This window comes from Habropoda laboriosa, unplaced genomic scaffold, assembly GCF_001263275.1.
Source record: "Habropoda laboriosa isolate 0110345459 unplaced genomic scaffold, ASM126327v1 scaffold462, whole genome shotgun sequence".
NCBI classification, from domain to species: Eukaryota; Metazoa; Arthropoda; class Insecta; order Hymenoptera; family Apidae; genus Habropoda; species Habropoda laboriosa.
Genome location: NW_017100566.1, coordinates 165,798 through 188,947, shown reverse-complemented (window position 1 = coordinate 188,947; position 23,150 = coordinate 165,798). Strand labels below are relative to the sequence as shown.

The following is a 23,150-nucleotide window of genomic DNA, read 5'->3' as shown; positions in this document are numbered from 1 at the left end:
AATTTTAGAATTAAACAAAAATTTCAGAATTAAATAGAGATTTAGAAACAAATCAAGATTTCATAAATAAATACAGATGTTACGTTAAGATTTCAGAATTACATTAAGATTTAGAATTAAATTAAGGTTTAGAAAAAAATTAAGATTTGGAAAGAAATAAAGATTTCAGAATCAAATCTTCGAAAAAAAAGAAACACCGAAAGAATTAGAATATCTTTGTTGCCTAAGAATGCTTAATTTTCAAATTGATTTTTCCGAGGAATGAAGCTCGGTACGACTTACTTTGAACCTTGGAATTTCTCTCGTTCCACTCGTGCCAGGATTCACGGATCAAGGTGTGTTCTCGTGTTAGAACGAGTGTTTGAAGAAGCGTCCGCGGGATGATTTGAAGTGGAAGCGATACGGAGATTCTGAGCAAAGATCGAGGACCGGAGGAAGAGAAGAGAGACGCAGTTGCACATGGTGCATCGCGACCTCGATTCGCGCTACTTGAAACCGTACGTGCGTGACCTACAGCAACTTGGCGAACCCTTCTGAGGCGGTACTCCTTAGAGAGAGAGATCATTCATCTTTTAACCCACTGTTCGAACAAGTGTACGATTCTTTGCCAGAGCGTTCCTCTTCGGTCGAGCCGCGTTAAGTAGCTGCATGCTCGACGCTGTCAAGGATGTTGTACTCTGTTTAATATGATTTTGCGCAAATTTTTCTTTGTATGAAAGATGAATGACAAAAAAGTATCGCTGTGAAGAAGATACTGATAAAAATTGAGTTGCTTAAAAATTACCAATCGTCCGTTCAATTGGATAATTTCAAATTGAATATTTAAATTTGAATGTTTGGAATTTGATTGGCTGACTCTCTGTATTTGAATTTTAATATTTGTGGTTGCATATTTGGAATGTGATTGGTTCAATTTGAATATTTGGAATGTGAATATTTTTGGAATGTGATTGGTTGGATTTGGATATTTTTGGAATGTGATTGGTTGGATTTGGATATTTTTGGAATGTGATTGGTTGGATTTGGATATTTGGAATTTAATTGGTTGGTTGAATTTCAATATTTTAAGTTTGATTGGTTCAATTTGAATATTTTTGGAATGTAATTGGTTGGATTTGAATATTTGGAATGTGATTGGTTGAATTTCAATATTTTTGGAATGTGATTGGTTGAATTTGAATGTTTGGAAATTCATTGGTTGAATTTGAATATTTGGAGTTGAATTTGAATATTTTAAATTTGATTGGTTGAATTTGAATATTTGGAATGTGATTGGTTGGATTTCAATATTTTACATGTCATCGATGGAATTTGGATATTTGAATATCAATATTTAAATTGGAATATTTCAAATTTGATTGGTTCAATTTCAATATTTTTGGAATATGATTGGTTGGATTTGGAGATTTTTGGAATTTGAATATTTGGAAATTCATTGGTTGAATTTGAATATTTAAAATTTGAATATTTGGAATGTGATTGGTTGGATTTGAATATTTTTGGAATGTGATTGGTTGGATTTGAATATTTTACATTTGATTCGTTGGTTGAATTTGAATATTTTAAATTTGATTGGTTCAATTTAAATATTTCAATTTGTATAGGAATGTGATTGGTTGGATTTGAATATTTTACATGTCATCGATGGAATTTGGATATTTGAATATCAATATTTAAATTGGAATATTTCGAATTTGATTGGTTCAATTTAAATATCTTGCGAATAGGTACGAAGGATAGAGAAACCCCATAACACCAGTGCAAGCATGTCACATAACGCCAGGCGTTACAAACACGGTAATTGTCATATCACTTTTATTGCGTAACCATGTTACAATATAAGCACGCTCTCGATGCATAAAGAATTCACAACGTTTCTGAGAAAATCCATTCTAAATACTCCCCTTTCTCTCCACCTTGGTTCACATCAGAGACGATAATTGGCATATCTACAATTTATACTTTATCTAAAAGAAAAAAAACTATGAGAGAATCTTCCTTCCCATGCTACAGAAAAATATACATTTCTCCAATTGCATAATTCTCTGTGTTGCATTCGTCTCTTCGTTATCCCCATTCGCTATTAAACGGAATACAATGGAACGAAAGGCTCGAGATCGCGTTACATCATCCTTCGACCAACGTATACATATTCCACAGAATTCATTATAGCGATATAATATTTCGACGGAATATTACAATTATCCCGTTACTCCTGGAGAACACGAACTCGAGGTAGTTGATTTCCCTACTCTCTCAATCCATATTACGCGGCTATTCACGCTCGTCTTCCCGAAGTAACAGAAGTTATTTGCATTCTCGTTTCAAGTGTCTGAGAGAAAAACGATTGTAGTTGCAAAAAGTGTAATTTTCTGTATTTGGAAGACAAAGTCTGGGAATTCCACTCGAAATATACTATTCTCCTCTTTCTATTGTTACATTTTTCTTGAAAAATGCATTTATAAATTTTAGGAAGGCAAAATTGTAGCTGTGATTAGTTAATTGTGTAATGATTGTATCCCTGAAAATTATTTAGGTGGATTCTTATTATCCTTCCATTTAAGAAATGTGATATTTCTTCCCTAAACTCAAGATTCTTCAATTTTTATTTTCACGATCCTTCAATTTTTATTTCCAGGATACTTTAATTTTTATTTCCAGGATTCCTTAATTTTCATTTCCAGAATTCTTCAATTTTCATTTCCAGGATTCCTTAATTTTCATTTCCAAAATTCTTCAATTTTCATTTCCAGGATTTTCTAATTTTCATTTCCAGGATTTCCCAATTTTCATTTCCAGAATTCTTTAATATTCATTTCCAGAATTCCTGAATTTTCATTTTCAGAATTCTTAAATTTTCATTTCCAGGATTCTTCAATTTTCATTTCCAGGATTTTCTAATTTTCATTTCCAGGATTTCTCAATTTTCATTTCCAGAATTCTTTAATATTCATTTCCAGAATTCCTGAATTTTCATTTTCGGAATTCTTAAATTTTCATTTCCAGGATTCTTCAATTTTCATTTCCAGGAATCTTCAATTTTCATTTCCAGGATTCTTCAATTCCACAATCCTCAATTTTTCCACACCGCTTCCATTTCTTCCTCTTATACTAAATTTGCTGCCTTCCCCAATCTCCAACACGCAGCGCAAAAATTCCAATTCCACCTTAATTCCAAACCACAATCATTTTCCCCTGAGCTCTCCAAATATCAATTTTCATTTCGACTAAAATTCCACCACGCGTCCCCTAAAACTTAACAACCGCCTGCTTCCTCAACAAGTATCGTCGTAACCATGCTCCAACCCAGGCACCACGTAATTAGGATCACAGACCGTATCTTTGACAGCCTCCCTAGCATTAGCCTTGAACACCCTGTAGTTAATCTTGCTGCTATCCGTGCTACCGTACAGATACATAGCCAACCTATTAGAAATCACCCAGACGTTCTGATCGTTCTCGTGGTCCACCTTGATGTCGTTAGGAAAGACCAACGACAAATTACTAGTCCCTACAACTCCGAGATTCTGCGGTATGTACTCTTTCCTGGTATCCCAACACCAGACCGAATCTCTGGTAGCCATATTGAAGAACATAACTCCGTTCTTATCGACCACGGATCCCGAAGAATGACCGTAATCCTTGGCTCTAGGTCTCCCAATCGGCATGAAGTAATCTGTATTCTCTTCAGCTGTCCGTTTGTCTCTCAGAATCGACGTGGAAACGGCGAATTCACGGAAACTGGACATCGGATGAAAGAAGAGAGTTCTGTCGTCGTGAACGTCCAAGGGACTTAGGGCAATTCCGAAGATTCCGTCTGTCCACTGAAATTTCAAACCGTGAAGCTCGTATTTAGAGGCTAAAGGGTCCGGATAGAAGAGATGGTGTTGGACTCTGAAGGAGGTGTCTTTGAAGAAATCGTAGACTAGTAGTCCGTAGCGAAATACATCGGAGGCGTATGCTACGGCCGAGTTGCAATCTTCGTGTCTGACGTCTACGACGATGTTGGAGTAGAGACTGTCTTCTTTCACTTGATCCTCGGGGATGGTGTACTTTCTTATTAGGGTGTTCGTGTTGAGATCGAAGATGAAGATTGCCGGGGGACAGGCGGTTTTGCCGCCTTTTACCACGTCGACTTTGCCTGAGTCGAGGACCCAGAGACGATCGCAGTCGTCCACTTGGACTCTGAATACGGAAGTAAGGCCGTCGCAGTTTCCTGGGGATGAAAATGTGGATTAGCGAGGGAAATTGTTTTCGGAGGAAGAAACGAAGAGAGAGAAAGATGAGTTTCGTTTTGCGCCTTTTAGTAGAAATGTAGCGAGCTCTGTGAAAGAGATTTTTTAAAAGTGGAGTTTCTGAAGAGATTCGGATATCCTCTCTATTTTTTTAACGACATATTGTAGTTTTTTATTAATTTGCTAATAGCAGACCATAAGAGGAACACGAAGACCTGTAAAACAAGATCAGTGAAGATCACAGAGGCAGGAAGGAAGAAATGAAAAGAAAAATTCGTTTCATCGTGGGTCTCTTAGTGTTTAGACTCGTTGGTATAGTCGGTGGAAGAAATATAGCGAGCTCGGAGAAAAGAATTCTTTTGTGGACGAAGTTTTTCAAGAGATATGAATTATTTGCTAATAGCAGCTTTTAAGAAGAGCACAAAGGCTTATAACACAAGGTCAGTCAAGGTCACAAAGACACACGTGCCTCGTTAAGTTCTGACGTCGTTAAAGTAACAATTGAGTCAGCAGTACCAGTGTAATTAATCTTCCATGACTCTGATTGACGTGTTACATGTCTTCATATTTATCCTATCAGCGAATAAATAAAAAAAATAGGTATGGCCTTTGTAAAAAAAAATCATTAGGACCATAGGATGGTCCCTTTCGTAGCAAACAACTTTCATTGGAAAAATTTTTCTCTTACTTTCGTAATTCAGGAGATATTCAAGATGACAATCGTTATTGGTCCTTGGCGAGGACTAGCGAGAAAGGTTAACGTTAGTCTGCCATCTAGCGGTAAAACGTAGAATCTACAGCGTTCGTACAAACTCGAGTGCTGTGCATGCAAAAAATTATGCTACTAACCTGGTTGATGCCAGCTCCAATCAGGATAAGGCCTAAGTTTAGGGCTCTTCGTCTTCGAGTTCTTTGGTACAGTGGCTAAAGTCGCTGGAACGCCGTCTTTCCATTTTGGCAGCGTAATGAAAACCTTATCTTTCCAAATCTCTAGACCAAGAGGTAAATTATTCTCTGCTACAAAATCACCGTTGAATATAGCTGAATCCCTGGCTTCTATACTGTCGTATGTGTAATCAATGGCGGACCATGCGTAAACCTGGTCAAATCACGATCCACGATATTTAAGTTATTAGAAAAATTGAAGTTTCGATTGTGTAACTTTTTGAAAAACTTACCAATTCCATAGCAGGTCCAACGTAGTCATCTTCGACGTGATCACGACCAGGATCGTAGTTGAATCCGTGGATTTCTAATTGGTTTATAGAATGAGGATCTGTTTGAAGTACGTTAAAGTTCCTCTCTGGTGATTTCGAGGGAAGCTTTCTTTCGAAGGATTGTGAAAAGTAGTCACTCGTGTCTGGGGTCGAGCCGTAGAGATGATTATTGTATTCTGGTGTCGTAGCTAATTTGTCTACTGCGTTCTCCTCGAGCTTAGGCGAGTTACAGTTTATGTGACCGGGAAGCTCGTCGTGGCCGGATATCAGGGTCTTGTAATTCCTTAAAGACTAAGATGTTTAAGTGTTCAACGAGATCGTTCTCACTACTGAAAATCACAGAAATTTTCAAAATCCTCGATAGTTTAGATATGGGACTATTCAGATATAGCATAATTTAGGAAAAATTAAAAGTGGAGAATCTCTGAGGTCGTTCTCACTACTGAAAGTCACAGAAATTTTTAGAATCCTCGATAGTCTAAATATGAGATTATTCGAATATAGCATAATTTAGGAAAATTTCAAACTTGAGAATTCTTCAGATCATTATCACTACTGAAAATCACAGAAATTTCTGAAATCCTCGACAGTCCATATGTGAGATTATTCAGACATAGCATAATTTAGGAAAAATTCAAAGTGGAGAATCTCTGAGATCATTCTCACTACTGAAAATCACAGAAATTTTCAAAATCCTCAATAGTCTAAATATAAGATTATTCAGATGTAGCATAATTTGGAAAAAATTCGAATTGGAGGATCTCTGTTCCTAATTAAAATAGCGAATTTTCTTCGGAGGATCTTACTTCTCTAACATTGAATTACGCGAACGAAAGTCGCAGAAATTTCCAAAATCCTCGACACCCCAAATTCGAGATTATCCAGACATATACTTTGGTCAAGATTCCAACTGGAGTATCTCCGTTCCTAAATAAAACTCCAAATTTCCCTCGACGGATCTCAATTCTCCAGCACTAAATTACATAAATAGGAAAGGATCGGTACCGAGCGAAAGCCCGAAGTCACGCTCCTCTGTCCGTTCGTTTCAAGATCGCGTGAAAGCGCAACTCTTCCAGGCTGGACCGCGATCCCCTGGAGGCCGAGAAGGCACATGGACAGCAACCACGGTACCACGTTCGCCATACCTGAAAAGAAAGGAGATTCCAATGCGTGTGCGGCAAACGACGACCTTCCTTTAACCGATTTCCCAACGAAGTTCACGTTGACCCGGTTGTCGAGATCGCGCGTAACCATTTCGCTTCGAGCGACGTCACATTTGATAATCGTTATGCAACAAGTATTGAATAATACTCTCGTAGGAAGCAACAGATCTTGATCTTTTAATTGGTAAGACTTGAGATCGACAGTCGATTATTCTCGCTTTATAACTGTGGCGGTCCTTACAGCGCGCACGGAGCCACATTGTTATACAACATAAACGAAATGTCACGCAACGGACGTGTCACTCGTCGGCGTGGATACCGATGGCAGCCAAAATCCCGACCGACGACGCGAAGGGCAGTCAACGGCGAAAAGTGACTCGAGCGACACGAGACATTTCGCCTGGCTTTTCTGAATAAAGGATTTCAAGCGCGACCACGCGTACATTTATTCTCCCGTCGCCCACATAACCATTCTAGAATGACGATCACTAATGTAAGAGAATTCGAAGGCGCCATCAAGACGGGCATCCGGGCGGCCGGCCCGGATGTCTACAGTAATAGGAGTAGGCGATATCGGGCCCGAGGACTATGACGCCACGAGCATCGGCAACCAACCCTCGAGGCCCTTGGTGACGCGCAATCGGCAACGGCGGAAAAAGGGGCTTTCCAGTCTTGGTTAGACAGTGAGTGTTGCCGCCCTAATGAGGTCTCAGAGTTCCGAGGCGGTGCCTATTACTCTATCAAGCATTAAGTATCTACGCACCAGCTAGACACAGCCCCGAGACGGGCGATGGAAAAATCCAGCCACGCCGCTGTGCGTTTTCAGCGGATGAGCCCTTTCGTTACGTTGCCAGTCAAACCGAGCAAATACCCCGACGTCGACTGCCACCGCATCTACGGGGAACTACGGGAAGGCGGACTCACCAGTACACGCAAGTACTGCGCTCTGACCCTGTTACAGGCGAAGGATCGTAAGGAAGGTAATGGTTAAGATGGACGAGGAGATGTTGGGGAGAAGGAGAGGAGAAGGTCCTTTTTTGGCACTCCTAAAGAGTAGCCGGTTCACGCAGCACACCCTCACGATTGCGCTCACCGGGATGCCTAAGCTCAGGGTGGTGAGGTCGCTAATTCCAGCGGAGAGAGGCATCCGCCCCTTGCCAGTGCCGCGTACCAAGCAGTCCGGTACCCCGTTCCGCAAGAAGGCCTTCCACCCCTTATTTTGGAACTTCGTTCAGGCCTGGCCGCAGCGTGCGTGCGTTCGAAGCTCAGGATGCCGGAGGTTCGCTAGACCCCAGGTGTTCGAAAACACCCCCCTACGGTAGTCTTGGTTAGACAACTAGTGTGGGTCGTCCTTAGAAGGACTCAGGGTGCCTCAGCTTATTCCCATATCAGACCAGGTTTCTACTTTCCATCGAAACCACCAACCGAAGAACAAGCCGGAGAATGAGCAAGGACGCCCGACCATGCTTGAACCCCAAACTTGGCGGTAAGGATTTTTGCTGTTGGACTTTTACAATTTCTAGACGTTAATAAGGATGGAACTAACGTCTGTGTGAAATTTCAGCCCGATAAAACCAGCAGCACGGCTTCCAAAGACGGATATGTGGAGCGGTCACCCATCTTCTTACGGAACGCCGCCTAGTGCATCTTGACTTCGGTGATCGAACGGGAACCAGTAGACATGCACGGCTACGGCCACTGGTACTGTCTTGGTTAGACAGTCGAACGGTGACGTTCTAAACAAGTCAATCCGCACGATAGCAAACAAAGTAATTTCTATCGAATACGCGTCAATTCTGTAAGAACGACCGCAGGAGGCCCTAGACAAGGAGCAGCGCAGGCTGCACCCCCACCCCACGGCTTGCAGGGCCCTAACGGCCGAAGAAGCGTATAAAAACGGGAAAAAGGGCAGCGGCCCACAGAATACAGTACATAGCCATCGACGAGCGAACCAACGTTGTTTTAATATCCGTCATTTTAAGCGCCTGTAATTCTTTACTCTTACAATTCATCGATTCTCCTTACATTAATATTGACAAAAAATGGGCAAATATAAAACTGTCTTTAAAACGATTCTACGAATCTACGAACGTTTATTATGAAAAATATAAATAAACAGATGAAATTGCTCTTCTAAATAGTTGAAAACGGTGCAACGTGACTTTCCTCGTCCGAACACTGCAGAGAATGTTTATCTGACATTTAACAAAGAGCACGCTGACAGCGTAGTCGTTCGATTCACGATAAAACAAGCATAACGGTGGTTTTTTAATTAAAATGGCTTCACGAAAGTCACCGACCGGAGAGAACGCCAGTTCGAACGTGCACCATGCTTGGGCGATATCGTGACAAGCTTCTACAATTATCGTTACTTTCCTATCGATACCGAGCCACGCCACCGTGCTCTTACTTGCTCGAGTTTATGGCTGGTACAGTGTCTCTTTGTAGCCGGATCCCGATCGGAACGTTTATTCGAAGCGAACAAACACTTCACCTTTCGTCTCGATATCTACTTGTCTTCGAAACTTTCCTCTGTTGTACAAATCGAAGAATCATTCTAGCGGAGATGGTAAATTAGGTGAAACGTTTAATTTTCGGTTATTGCAGGATTCTATTATTTCATTATTAGATTAGACGAATGGAGAAAGGTTCGTTGAACTCTAAACGGAGTTATTTCTAATATGTGCAAATTGATGAAAGTTAAATTAGGTGTTAATTGTGGGGTATTATACATGTACACGTATACAGAGGTTGCGTCACAGTTAAGAAGATAACCTGCAATTCAAGCGAGCACGTTCAGCCAGGAAGACGGTGAATTTCAAAGGAAAGCGTGCACTCTCGTATACGTCGGATGATTTTGCGGTTTAACCACTTTCAAGGTGACGATTGTCGTTCTGTGCGTGCACTTTCGCCTGAGAAAATCGTGAAAACCGATCTACTATACTTGTGCAATTCTCTTTCGAAAGATAACCTAGTGTGCCTGTAGAATTTTATCGAAAAAAACCTAGTATACAAGTACAATTCTTGCGAAAAACTATACGTATACTATTTTCTCAAAGAAAGCAACCTATTGTACACGTGCAATTTTCTCAAAAAACGACCTACTACGCTACAATTCTCCTAAAAAGCGACCTACTATACGTATACAATTTCCTGAAAAAGTGGCCTACTATACAATATTCTCTCAAAATGCTATTTACTATACCTATCCAATTCTCGCGAAAAGTGATCTACTATACCAGTGGATTTTCGTGAAAAGCGACCTACTATACATATGCAAATCTCGTGAAAAGCAACCTACTATACGTATACATACAATTCTCGCGACAAGTGGCTTACTCTACCTACAGAATTTTCGTGAAAAGTGACCTACTATACCCATGAAAATCTCGTGAAAAGTAACCTACTACCTATACCTATCCAATTGTCTCGAAAAGTAATCTATTTACTTATAGAATTTTCGTGAAAAACGATCTACTATACCTACAGAATTTTCGTGAAAAGCGACCTACTATGCACACGCAAATCTCGTGAAAAACGACCTGCTACCTATACCTATCTAATTCTCTCGAAAGGTGATCTACTATACCAGAGAATTTTCGTGAAAAGCTACCTACTATACACATGCAAATCTCGTGAAAAGTAACCTACTATGCATACACAATTCTTTCCAAAAGCAATCTACTATACCTATTCAATTCTCTCGAAAAGTAATCTATTTACTTATAGAATTTTCGTGAAAAACGATCTACTATACCTACAGAATTTTCGTGAAAAGCGACTTACTATGCACACGCAAATCTCGTCAAAAGTAACCTGCTACCTATACCTATCCAATTCTCTCGAAAAGTGATCTACTATACCAGAGAATTTTCGTGAAAAGCTACCTACTACACACATGCAAATCTCGTGAAAAGTAACCTACTATGCATACACAATTCTTTCCAAAAGCAATCTACTATACCTATTCAATTCTCTCGAAAAGTAATCTACTTACTTATAGAATTTTCGTGAAAAACGATCTACTATATCTATAGAATTTTGGTGAAAAGCGACTTACTATACATATGCAAATCTCTTGAAAAGCAACCTACTATACATATACACACAATTCTCGCGATAAGTGACTTACTCTGCCTACAGAATTTTCGTGAAAAGCGACCTACTATACCCATGAAAATCTCGTGAAAAACGACCTGCTACCTATACCTATCCAATTCTCTCGAAAGGTGATCTACTATACCAGAGAATTTTCGTGAAAAGCTACCTACTATACACACGCAAATCTCGTGAAAAGTAACCTACTATGCATACACAATTCTTTCCAAAGCAATCTACTATACCTATCCAATTCTCTCGAAAAGTAATCTACTTACTTATAGAATTTTCATGAAAAACGATCTACTATATCTATAGAATTTTGGTGAAAAGCGACTTACTATGCACACGCAAATCTCGTCAAAAGTAACCTGCTACTTATACCTATCCAATTCTCTCGAAAAGTGATCTACTATACCAGAGAATTTTCGTGAAAAGCTACCTACTATACACATGCAAATCTCGTGAAAAGTAACCTACAAGCCTACAAAAGCTTGGAATCACCGAGCATTGCAATTTGCATAAAAATTTGCAGAAAAAAGTCAGCGACTTTGAGAATTTTTTATCGTTCGAATCAATTGATAAATCTAGAATTGAGATAAACTTGAAATCTATAAAAAATTAGCAGCAGATTTAATATCGACGAAAAGTGGGAGGTGATTCGAAACATTTGGCCGGCAGCGTACCTATAGAATTTTCGTGAAAAGCGACCGTGTACAACCCACTATACCTACACAATTATCTCGAAAAGCAACCTACCATACTCGTCCAATTCTCCCTCTCTACCTCTAATTGAATCGACACGAACAGATAATCGAAACGGTAAATTACATCTCGGTATCACCTCCGGATAAACTCCTCCGATCCTTCGATCAGAATCGAGAAGCTTCGCAGAACACGTCAGTATCTAACAATAAAACACACCTCGCAATCGTCAAAGCTAATTACTCACCCTCGTGCACCAGGATCTTCAACCAATCGCACGTTCGACGTCTCACGGTGAAAGTGAATTAACGATGCAACACGCGACAAATAAATGAATACCTGTTAAACTTCAACGACGTTCCATTCAAAGCACAAAACCAAAGAACTGAAAAATTTGCAAAAAAATTCGATACCACCGTACTTTCCATCGCTTCCATACTCAAAGTACCTGAAAGATTCCTCCGGAGTACGAAGAGCGTTCCTCAAGGTGACCCACTGACTCTTAAACCTTCCAGCAGGCACACTCGACGCGACAAGAAGAAGAATTCTTTCCCAGTTTCACGGTGGATAATCGAATCTGTTCGGTTTCTTCAACGGAACTCGCGAGGATCACGAGAAGCACGCGACAGATGACGGCTAAATGAAGACGTTCAGCCGGGATGAGAGCGTGGATGTTACCCGACTGCCGTATTCACTATCCGGGTCATAAGTGTGTCTAGGTGTACTACGAAAGGAGAGAATGGCGAATCCCTTCTCTCGAAGAAGATTTTCCCTCTCGTTCGTCTTGCGAGACAACTCTTCTATAGGTCATTGGCGGCGAGTTCATGGGAGCTCGTTTCGTGCACGTGAAATTCAGGAAAAAGGTGTAGTTTGCTACTTGGACTATGTTGGACGTGAATATTGGAGTTGGGCGGGTAATCGAAGCAATTCTGAGTGGAGTATGCTTCGGTGGAAGTAGCTGAAGAGATTCTGTTTCGAAATGGCTGGTGGCTGAGGTATGCAGGCTCCTCGAGGAGCATGGTCGAATGTGATCTTTGACGGTTGTGACATTTTGGTGCTTCTGGGTATGTAGTTAATTGGCTGGGGATTGAATATCGATGGAAATGTGTGGCTGAGATGTGTTTCAGGGGGAAATTCGTGGGTTATGGAGGAACTATGGATCGTGGTATTTTAATTGAAGCTAGATTAAAGTTATTCTGTTTCAAGATTTTGGTGTTCGAAGAGTGTGTTTTGGGTGTATTTTAGCGATAGAGAGAGTGTTAGGCAAGAAAGTAGATAAGTTTTGATATTAGGAATATAAGTGTGATAGCGATGAATCTCTAGAAATCTTTAAAAACAGGATCCTTAGAAGGAAATGAAGATGTAAATGTGAATTTTTACTATAGCTATCGTCTCAAGAATTTTTTAATTCTCGACTGTCGTAAACCTTGAAGAAATCATTAACGGAAATTATCCATTCGGTTTTTCCCATTATCTCATTTGTATTTCCTATTTTCCGATTAGCGCACAGTAACTCTCCAATGGCAATAGTTTAATAATTTCTTGTATAATAGTTTGCTAAGCGAAGTAGTCATGTTCAAGTGAAATTTCCTAACAACGACGATCCTGAAGAACGAAAAAGTAGCAAAGAAGAAAAATTGTCTATTGAGGTCTCCTACAACCCATCAAAACTTGAAGAAACTCGGAATTTGAAATTCAAGTGAAATTCAAGTGAAATTTTGTGTCAACCACGATCCTGAAGACCCAAAAACTAGCAAAGAAGAAAAATTGCCTCTTTAGATCTTTTACAATCCTACAAAGTTTCAAGACACTCGGAATTTAAGCCACTCTGCAAAAATTTCAAGAAACTTGGAATTTGAAATTCAAGTGAAATTTTGTACCAACGACGATCCTGAAGAACCAAAAAGTAGCAAAGAAGAAAAATTGCTTATTGAGGTCTCCTACAACTCTGCAAAGTTTCAAATTCCAGTGAAATTCATGTGAAATTTCCTATCAACGACGATCCTGAAGAACCAAAAAGTAGCAAAGAAGAAAAATTGTCTGTTGAAGTCTCCTACAACCCATCAAAACTTGAAGAAACTCGGAATTTAACATTTCAGTGAAATTCAAGGGAAATTTCTTATCAACGACGATCCTGAAGACCCAAAAACTAGCAAAGAAGAAAAATTGCCTCTTTAGATCTCTTACAATCCTACAAAGTTTCAAGAAACTCGGAATTCAAGTGAAATTTTGTATCAACCACGATCCTGAAGAACCAAAAAGTAGCAAAGAAGAAAAATTGTCTATTGAGGTCTCATCCAACTCTACAAAGTTTGAAGAAACTCAAAATTTAAAATTCCAGTGAAATTCAAGTGAAATTTTGCATCAACGACGATCCTGAAGACCCAAAAACTAGCAAAGAAGAAAAATTGTCTGTTTAGATCTCCTAAAAACCTAGAAAATTTCAATAAACCCAGAATTTTCAGAGTACCAAAGTTCCCTCGTAAGCTACCATAACTCCTAATTGATACGTTAACTAGCAGAGCGATTTAATTAAACGAACGATATTACTACCGTGTTCTCGCGTCGTAAATCATGTTTCCCGCGTGTTTGCCGATTGAGCAACGCCGCCAATTACCAGAAACATCGTTCTCCTTCTATCTTAACAGTGTTTTCACGGTATCCGAGATCGAGCAGAATTCGCTACTCGCGCCGATGCTCGATATTTAGAGCGAGTTTTGAGCAATCGCGACGTTACGAAACGGGGAATCCGTACGGCCGAATGCATCGGTGCATCGTTACGCCAGCATTAATCTCGTGAGAACTGCTAAGTTTCTTCTTCGATCAACGTTTAGTATACCGTCTCTAGAGGCAGGAGGATACGGAGGAAAGAAGAGGACGTGGAAGAGGTATAGGTGAAAGAGGGACAACGAAGACAGAGATAAATTGAACGCGGAGGAGATTGAGATTCCGCGAAGATTGGCTTCCATTCAAGGCAAAAGCATTTCACACTTGCTTTTAATGATCGGCACGAAAGCGTACGCGTTCCAGGCATTGCGTGGACATCGAGATTTTCTTTATTCGTTGCTTGCTGAATTTCAGATTAGTCGATGTGCAAATGCATGATTTATTGCTGTTCACTTTTCAACAGAAATGTAGATTCTTTTTTCGCTGAGAATTGATGATATATTTGAAAATTTTAATTATTCTTTACCGTGATCAAATGTTAATAACAATTGTAGAATACAGGTGGAGAAGTACGAAGCTCCGTTCTTTCCTCTGCACTCTTCAGTTCACTGTAATACGATTTTCTACACAAAAAGGAAACCTCAAACATGTCGATATTTTCTACAAAAATAGACGAAACATTTGAAAATCACGAAAAAGAACTTAACACGTTAAGCTCCATGTCAGTCGCCGGTGGCTGACACTGTACATTCCGTTGGGACCGCGTCAGTCCCCGGTGACTGACACTATACTTTTCGTTTAGGCCGCGTGAGTCACTGCTGACTGACGATATACAATTTAACAAATTATATTCTTCTATTGATAAATTTTAAATAATTTCGAGATCACAAAAGAATGTACCTAAATGTTACTTGTTACCGAAAAGAAATTTTAACGAGATTATTAAAATCATGCAGTCTTATCGCAACCTTACACAGGCCTCCAGCCGCCAGCATATCGGTGAAATCGGATATCGCGGGCTAAACGGAAAGGAAGACAAAACAGGCTTTGCGCTTAACGTGTTAAACTCCTATCAACTTCCGATAATTTCCATTATTCTCATTCGCAACAGCAGGCTCGAAGGCACGAAACACCATTTTCCCCTACGCTTCAATTATTCGCTGAAAAATACAACTTTCACTACGAAAAAAATTCGCAAACATAGATAAACCTATTTCAAGCCTTCCAAGAGAATGTAACCCCCTCAAGCGGATAATTCCGTTGAACTTGATAGAGTTTCGTCCACGTTCGCCTAACACACGTGGTCGACACGCGAAAGCGAGGAAATCCGTGTTGCGCAATTCTGAATTGCGATACATACTTCTTTTACCCCGTTCGAACGGCGCGGCGGCAAAAGAAAACTTTCGAACAATCGCGCGTGTACACTGCGTTTTTCCGGAAAGTAATTTGCCTTACGTCGTAAGACTATTTTTACGAGGACACACCGACCGCTTGTCCATTGTTTTTGCCGGACCGAAACTCGTTTTAATTTTACGACATTATGGTATGCAGTCCAGCTTGACGTTGCTCTTGCATTCTTTTAGCGGGTTTCGACGTTAGTTGGACAATTTTATTTGGAAATTTTAGCATCGCACGGCGTAACGTTGAAGGAAGCTCGCGTTCGATTAATTTCATATTCCATTACTGTGTTTTTCTCTATTTAACTTTCACCGGTTTATGAATATTAAGACTTCGCCATTGTTTGCCTCATTTGCATCTGCGTCAGTATTGCTGGCTAGCCTTATGGTTTTACTTAATTTCTCCTTTTTTAGAATTGATTCTTTCAATTTTTCTTTTTGCAACTGATTCTGTTAATCTATTCATTTTTCCTTTTTTACCTGATTCTATTCAATTTTTGTTTTTTTACAACTGATTCTGTTAAATTTTTCTTTTTGTACAAATGATTCTATTCAATTTTTCCTTTTACAGTTGATTCTATTAAATTTGTCTTTTTTTACACACCTGATTCTATTCAATTTTTGTTTTCCTACACCTGATTCCATTCAATTCGTCTTTTTACACACCTGATTCCATTCAATTCGTCTTTTTACACACCTGATTCTATTCAATTCTTCCTTTTACACACCTGATTCTATTCAATTTTTGTTTTCCTACACCTGATTCTATTCAATTCTTCCTTTTACACACCTGATTATATTCAATTCTTCTTTTTTTTTACAACTGACTCTATTCAATTCTTCTTCTTTTACAACTGATTCTGTTTAATTTTTGTTTTTCTACACCTGATTCTATTCAATTCTTCCTTTTACACAACTGATTCTATTCAATTCTTCTTTTTTTTCACAACTGAGTCTATTCAATTCTTCTTTTTTTACAACTGATTCTGTTAAATTTTTCTTTTTGTACAAATGATTCTATTCAATTTTTCCTTTTACAGTTGATTCTATTAAATTTGTCTTTTTTTACACACCTGATTCTATTCAATTTTTGTTTTCCTACACCTGATTCCATTCAATTCGTCTTTTTACACACCTGATTCTATTCAATTTTTGTTTTCCTATACCTGATTCCATTCAATTCTTCTTTTTACACACCTGATTCTATTCAATTTTTGTTTTCCTACACCTGATTCCATTCAATTCGTCTTTTTACACACCTGATTCTATTCAATTCTTCTTTCATTACAACTGATTCTATTCAATTTTTGTTTTCCTACACCTGATTCTATTCAATTCTTCTTTTTTTACAACTGACTCTATTCAATTCTTCTTTTTTTACAACTGACTCTATTCAATTCTTCTTTTTCTACCTGATTCAATTCAATTTCTCTTCCTTTCCTCTTCTTTCCATTTATAACCATCAATACCATTTACTACCAAATGAATTAATCAATTCTGATTAAATTCAATTTTTCTTCTTTTCTGTCTTCCTTCCATTAACGACTATCGATATCTTTTTCCTATCAAATAAACTAGCCAATTCTGATTCAATTGAATTTTTCTTCTTCTCACTTGCAACTACCAATATTTCATCTACCCTCCGCCTACCTTATCTTCCACACAAGCGAATCCACACCCACGGTAAAAAATGAATAAATAAATAATCAAATCCTTACATTTCTCTATCCACCTTCTACCAAATGTCCCTATCTCATCTTCTCGACAATTTCTCTTCTCTCACAGCTCCACCGCAATCGCCGCTATTTACTCCATCCAAATATACTCTCACGCGACATGTGTACATAAGCGCATATTTCACTCTTGCGAAATTTTCCGGCGCGATAAAACAATTTCAAAACCTACCCGCACCAGACGAACCATGCTCCTTCCCGAGCTTCTGTCCCAAATCGTCATGCCCATACTTCACCACGGAATTGTCCCAATCGTAACCGAAAGAATGGCTGGGCGACGAGTAAACGAAGCTGTTCGACTGTTTCGGGACCGAGATCGACGACGGCCACGAATTCTTCTGCCAGCTTCCGGTCTCCGTGTCGATACTTCTCCTTCTCCTCATCATGACATCTCTGCTGGAACGAAACAGAGGCGAACAGTCTTGTAGGTACGTCTCAATTAAGAGGCGAGTTCAAGAAAGTGTGGTGGAAAAAAAAAAAGGAAAAAACGCGGATAGCAACGTAATCGCGGCATACTGCCATTCAAGGCGGAATTTCGTAACGATCGCCGCTGCCCATCTGTGATATTTATCTGTGTTCGAAGAGACGCGGTGTAGAATAGAGGAATTTTATTCGCTTCGATTCGAATATCATTTATTTTTCAATGCTTTCAGTTTCTAGGCTTTCTTCTTCCGTCGATCGTTGCAACACGGCGGAGGTTCTTTCGAAATTCCGAGGGAAAATGTTTATCCTTCGCTTGACAGTTTCGAAGAGCGAATGGAATGCACGGTTCTTCTATTCACTCGTGTTAGAGACGTTTACTGTGAACTCGAATGGAAGTTTCGCGGTAGTTACGCGTATTGTCTGTTTAATTAGCAATGGAACGAGCGAATTTGTTGGAGTGACGGATTTTAGATTTTTTGTTTTTGATTGTTAGGTGTGGAGGTTGATTCCTTTCGATTGGGTGCGTGTAATTGAGGTAGAGTCGCTCAGGTTTTGTCGCGATGGTGTTTGGAAGATATCGGAAAAATGGGAAGAATGGGAAAGAATGGCAAAAAATGGTAAAAGATAGCAAAAAATGGCAAAAGATGGCAGAAGGTAGTAAAAGATAGCAAAAGATGGGAAAAAATGGTAAAAGATAGCAAAAGATGGCAAAAAATGGCAAAAAATGGGGAAGAATGAGAAAAAATGGCAAAAGATGGCAAAAAATGGTAAAAGATAGCAAAAAATGGTAAAAGATAGCAAAAGATGGCAAAAGATGGCAAAAAATGGCAAGAAATGGGGAAAAATGAGAAAAAATGGCAAAAGATGGCAAAAAATGGGGAGAAATGAGAAAAAATGGCAAAAGATAGCAAAAAATGGCAAAAAATGGCAAGAAATGGAGAAAAATGAGAAAAAATGGCAAAAGATGGCAAGAGAAGGCAAAATTAAGATCATCGTTAACAATGGATATTATTTTGACTATCGATTTGCTTTCATTCCTTTTAAATAAAACATTGATTGTCCCCAAAATTCGCAAAGAATACATTTCCAAACCTAACACCTTCGCCCAAGTGTACGCTGTAGCATTCGTATTACGATTAAGTATTTCAATTTCAAAGTGCTGCACACAGTATACTCAAACATCCCAGAAATCATAAAACACATTGTTCTATCGTTAAAAGAAACGAAGCAGATTGTCAAATTGCGTCAATTTTAAGTGTATTCGTTGCAACGTTAACTGACACGGTGTACTGCGAAATTTCTAAAAATTCTTGAGCAATTTCCAATAGTATCGAGGCTGTTTTGTAATTCATTTGGCAATGATACGTCTGGAAGCCCAGCCTACCGATCATATACTTGCGTGCATCAGTACGGAAACGGTGAAAAATGGAAACTCACGTATCTAAATTAAAAAAAAACTATTAATCACACTTTCCCCTGTCTTCCACGCACGTGCCCTCTTCGCTTTATTTCGCTAATTTCACAATGCATATGTTCAACTTTGAAAAAAGTGTTCAGAGAAACGTAACTGCTGTTCCAAGTTTTTACTATTAATGTCTTCTCTTTTGCTTTCTTCCTCCTGAATTCTGCTTTCTACTGGCTTTAATGCGCGATTAGAAATGGAAAATAGAACTTAAGAGAGGAGAAGAAGAGGGAAAATAATTTAGTAATGGATTTGGTGGTTGATTGGAGAATCGACACTTTAAGAAAATTAGGGAAGAGAGATTGTAGACGTAGGAGACACTTGGAAGCCAGAATGGTTAACTCCCCTTTTCGAAATTCTTTCATTTTAGTATCGAAGCACATATTTAGCTTTTCGTAAATAAGAAAAAACTTAATAAATTCAATTTGACAGAGTTAGTCAGAGTTAGTTAGAATTTCACGATTTAGATCAACGTTTCCAAGGAACCTTCAAGCACATTCTCGGTCTTCAATTTTTTTTCTACTCTTTTTTTGGTGAGATCGCTATGTCGTCGCTGTAGAATTTCCTTCGATTTTCATTGCAATAGTTTTCGCGTTTGGTACGAACCTATGGGATGGCCCAATACTCGCACACACTCGGGACACACTTTGACCGCACCTCGCGGGTCAGTTTCCTCTCGAACTGTTCCTTTGGGACTGATTTTCCCAAGGAAAACTGCGTACTTTCGCCCTTCGCATTCACACGTACGCACACTCGAGTTTCTTAAAGCTAAACAGCCATCTTGAAGCCTAAACACGCCTGGGCCTCGGGCACAGTTGCACAATGGTGTCCTTTTTCGGCCATCCAAGTGATACTGTTATACAATAGCGATATAACAAATGAAAATTCGAACGGCAGTCCTGCTTTCTTTATATTCTTTCGAAATTGAAAGTGAAATGTGATGAAAAATTAAACTTTATAATATCTATTTATAATAATAAAGAAATTCGGAAACAGTAGTGCTTTCTTTAATATTTTGTCAAAATTGAACTTACGCATAGTGAAACGTAATACAATAAATACTGTACCCGAAGATAAATGAATATCATAGGAAATTATCGACAATTAAATTTTACATTAATTCCACAATTATAATTCTCACGTTAGATATCGCAAATTTCGAAATTTGAAGACGGTGCGTTACATTTAAATTACGTTTCAGCGGTGACCACGCTTACAAATTTTATAATAATTAACGGTATTAATTTTGAAATAATAAAAAATTCGAAAACAATCCTGCTTTTTCCAATATCCCTTCAAAATTGAACTGACCTACAGTGAAACCTAACGTAATAAATGTCATACCCACAAATAAATGAATATTACAGAAAATTGTCGGCAATTAAATTTCAAAATAACCACAATGTCGGTAATAAAAATTTAAAATAATAAAAAATTCGAAAACAATCCTGCTTTCAGTGAAACCTAACGTAACAAAAGCTACACCCACAACTAAACAAAAAAATAAACCGAGCATTACAGAAAATTATCAACAATTCGTTCCAACTGCGGAAAAGTCAAGCTCATGGTCATCGAACCGACAGAAAATCCATAGAAACGAAATGGTCCACATTACCTGAAAACCGTATCTGCTTCGTTCCACTGGTCCGCTCGGCAAATGACGCGAGACCGCTTCAAGTTAGCACGAACGTCGCTTTCCACAGGAGAACACTTTCGGTTTCGCTAAGTCACTTCCTTCTCACCGATTCGATACTATCCTGCGAATACCTCCGCAGACCAAGCCACAGTTTCGTATACCTTCATAAACGAAGAAGAACTCGTACCTAATTCATCTTACTTACTTCCGTTCAACCCTCGCAGTCGTAAACCCAGCTGAACGCAAAATAGCCCAACTTTCTCCACAATTCTCCTCGATTTTTTTCACGAGGAAATTATCGATTCTTCCTTTCCACTTCCGTGTTTAACACGAAGCTACTTAAGTCTTTTATCGTAGAATTATTGCATTTATAGAGAAACTTAAGAAAAACGATTGTTTTATTTATTTCACTGTTAAGATTGTCGTTATTTTTTTAGTATTTTTGTATAGATTTTGGTTTTTAAAGGACTGTTCAGTGTTTAGTGAAGGACGTACGCACAGAATTGTCCGCCATTGCTTAATCTGTTGGACTGACACCGAGGAACCGATGACCGGGCAGAAATTGAATCGAGAAAGCAGAAAGCAGCGGTTCGTTTATATCCACTGCTTTGTTTCTTCGATCGTTACCTTTTTACGTAAAAGTTTATCTTTGCATCTGCCGCGATATTTGATCGTTAATAATCAGTTTACGCCTAGTTTCTGGCCAGTTACCTCATGGAACATGCAACGCGTAACTATTTTTTCTGTTCCATACTCAGTTTATTCCGTTCTCGTTCTTAACGTACACTCTCGTTCAGAAGTGTGAAAGGACAGGTTGTTGAATGTGAAATAAATCTGAGTAATCGTTAAAAAATGATTGAGAACTGAAGAAGAAATATTTTCTTTGGAATCTTGTAATCTATGGTGAACAAGAAATTGGTTTCAAGCTTTGTTAGGGACTCTCAAGTTTCAGTAATTAGTGCAATAACAAGATTGGCGCTCTTTTACTCTTTTTAGAAGTTATTCGAAAATTTTGAGGTTATGTTACGGGACACTCTGCGTAAGGAGAGTATACATTTTTTTTACCGATACAGTGTGGGCTTAGTATTGTCACTGGTTAATTCATACCTTCATTTTTAAGTTCTAAGGAAAAGGGAGTAATTAAATTTTCCTTTTTTTTTTCCTTTCACTTCCTTTGCAAATTTTTGTAAATTCACATTTTTTGGGTAAGTGTACCAGAAAACGTATTTTTCTTGTAACTGTGGTATTCTAAGAATAGAGAATTTTAGCAATAAATGGAAATGTATCGAGAGTGAATAAATTTTCTATACTAAAGCATTCAGCATTAAGCGAATTTCAAAATATAATTCAAATCACTTATAAAACAGTGTATATTTATAATTTGTACATCGTGTACAATCGTCGGATCAAACTCGTCCATACGAAACATCCATAAGATTTCACTTTACCTCCTTTATTTTTCACTTCGTTGCAATATTGAAAGTGGAAAATCCACCGATTGAACTCAACCATAAACAATGAAAAGCCTAAAAAAATCACTTTACGATAATTCACAAAAATTACCGCTCGATACACAAATCGTGTAAGCATATACTAATCGAGTTAGAGAACCTGACACTTATATATACAGCTCGCTATCATAATCCTCACGACTCGACCACTCACATAATCGCCAGCTATAATCTCCATTTTCGTTTGTCCCCGTTTAGTGACACACTGTGCTTGATAATTTGCATAAAAGCTATGTCCGTTCTAACGAACTGGAACAGTTTCGACACTCTAAACTCGCTTTTCTTTCCTTTGCTTTTTTTGTCAAAGGGAACTGTTACGACGAAGATTGCACAATGTCTATACATCGTTCAACATAAGAGTAACCTCGCTTCGCGCATGGGACGTGCCTAAGGCAGGGCTAGAACGTCCAAACCCCCCACTTGACCGTCTACGTTTTTCTCCGTCTTAACCTCTGTTACGCTCTCCGTCCACTGTTCCAGGCGTGACACTTTCATATACCCGGTGGTATAATCAATTCTCTATTTACTTGCGTATTGTTCTCTTTTTGGTCTTATTGCTGCTATCGTTGAAAGAATGTTTCTCACGACCGACCACATAAAGAATTCGAAGGGCAATCCTGATTTTCAACCATACCGTTTTCTAATTCCTCAAATTTTATTTATTTCTCTAATCTAGCGACACTCTATGCGTTAAAAATCGTTCTCTTGTCGGATTACTTCCCGCCCACCTTTCAGTAAGTTTACAGCCGCAATGCATAATTTTATTCTGTATTAAAGTTTGTTGAGGACAAACGAACAAGCTGAGACCTTTAACACAAAAATCAAACTTGCTTATTTCTGATTTGTCATCGAATAAAATATTTACCAACATATTTGCCACATTTTGCTGATTAAAATGATACC

The 23,150-nt window shown here is 38.7% G+C and overlaps 1 protein-coding gene across 1 annotated transcript; it reads right to left on the bottom strand.

Annotated features, from left to right (window-relative positions):
• Positions 1 to 3,105: 3,105 nt before the first annotated feature.
• LOC108576646 (protein yellow-like) lies at positions 3,106 to 17,601 on the bottom strand. Its single transcript, XM_017939681.1, has 5 exons — positions 17,388 to 17,601; positions 6,458 to 6,597; positions 5,414 to 5,743; positions 5,085 to 5,334; positions 3,106 to 4,216 (listed from the first exon to the last, which is right to left on the bottom strand). The coding sequence occupies exons 1-5, from the start codon at positions 17,599 to 17,601 to the stop codon at positions 3,276 to 3,278; spliced, it is 1,875 nt and encodes a 624-aa protein (XP_017795170.1). The 3' UTR covers positions 3,106 to 3,275.
• Positions 17,602 to 23,150: the final 5,549 nt, after the last annotated feature.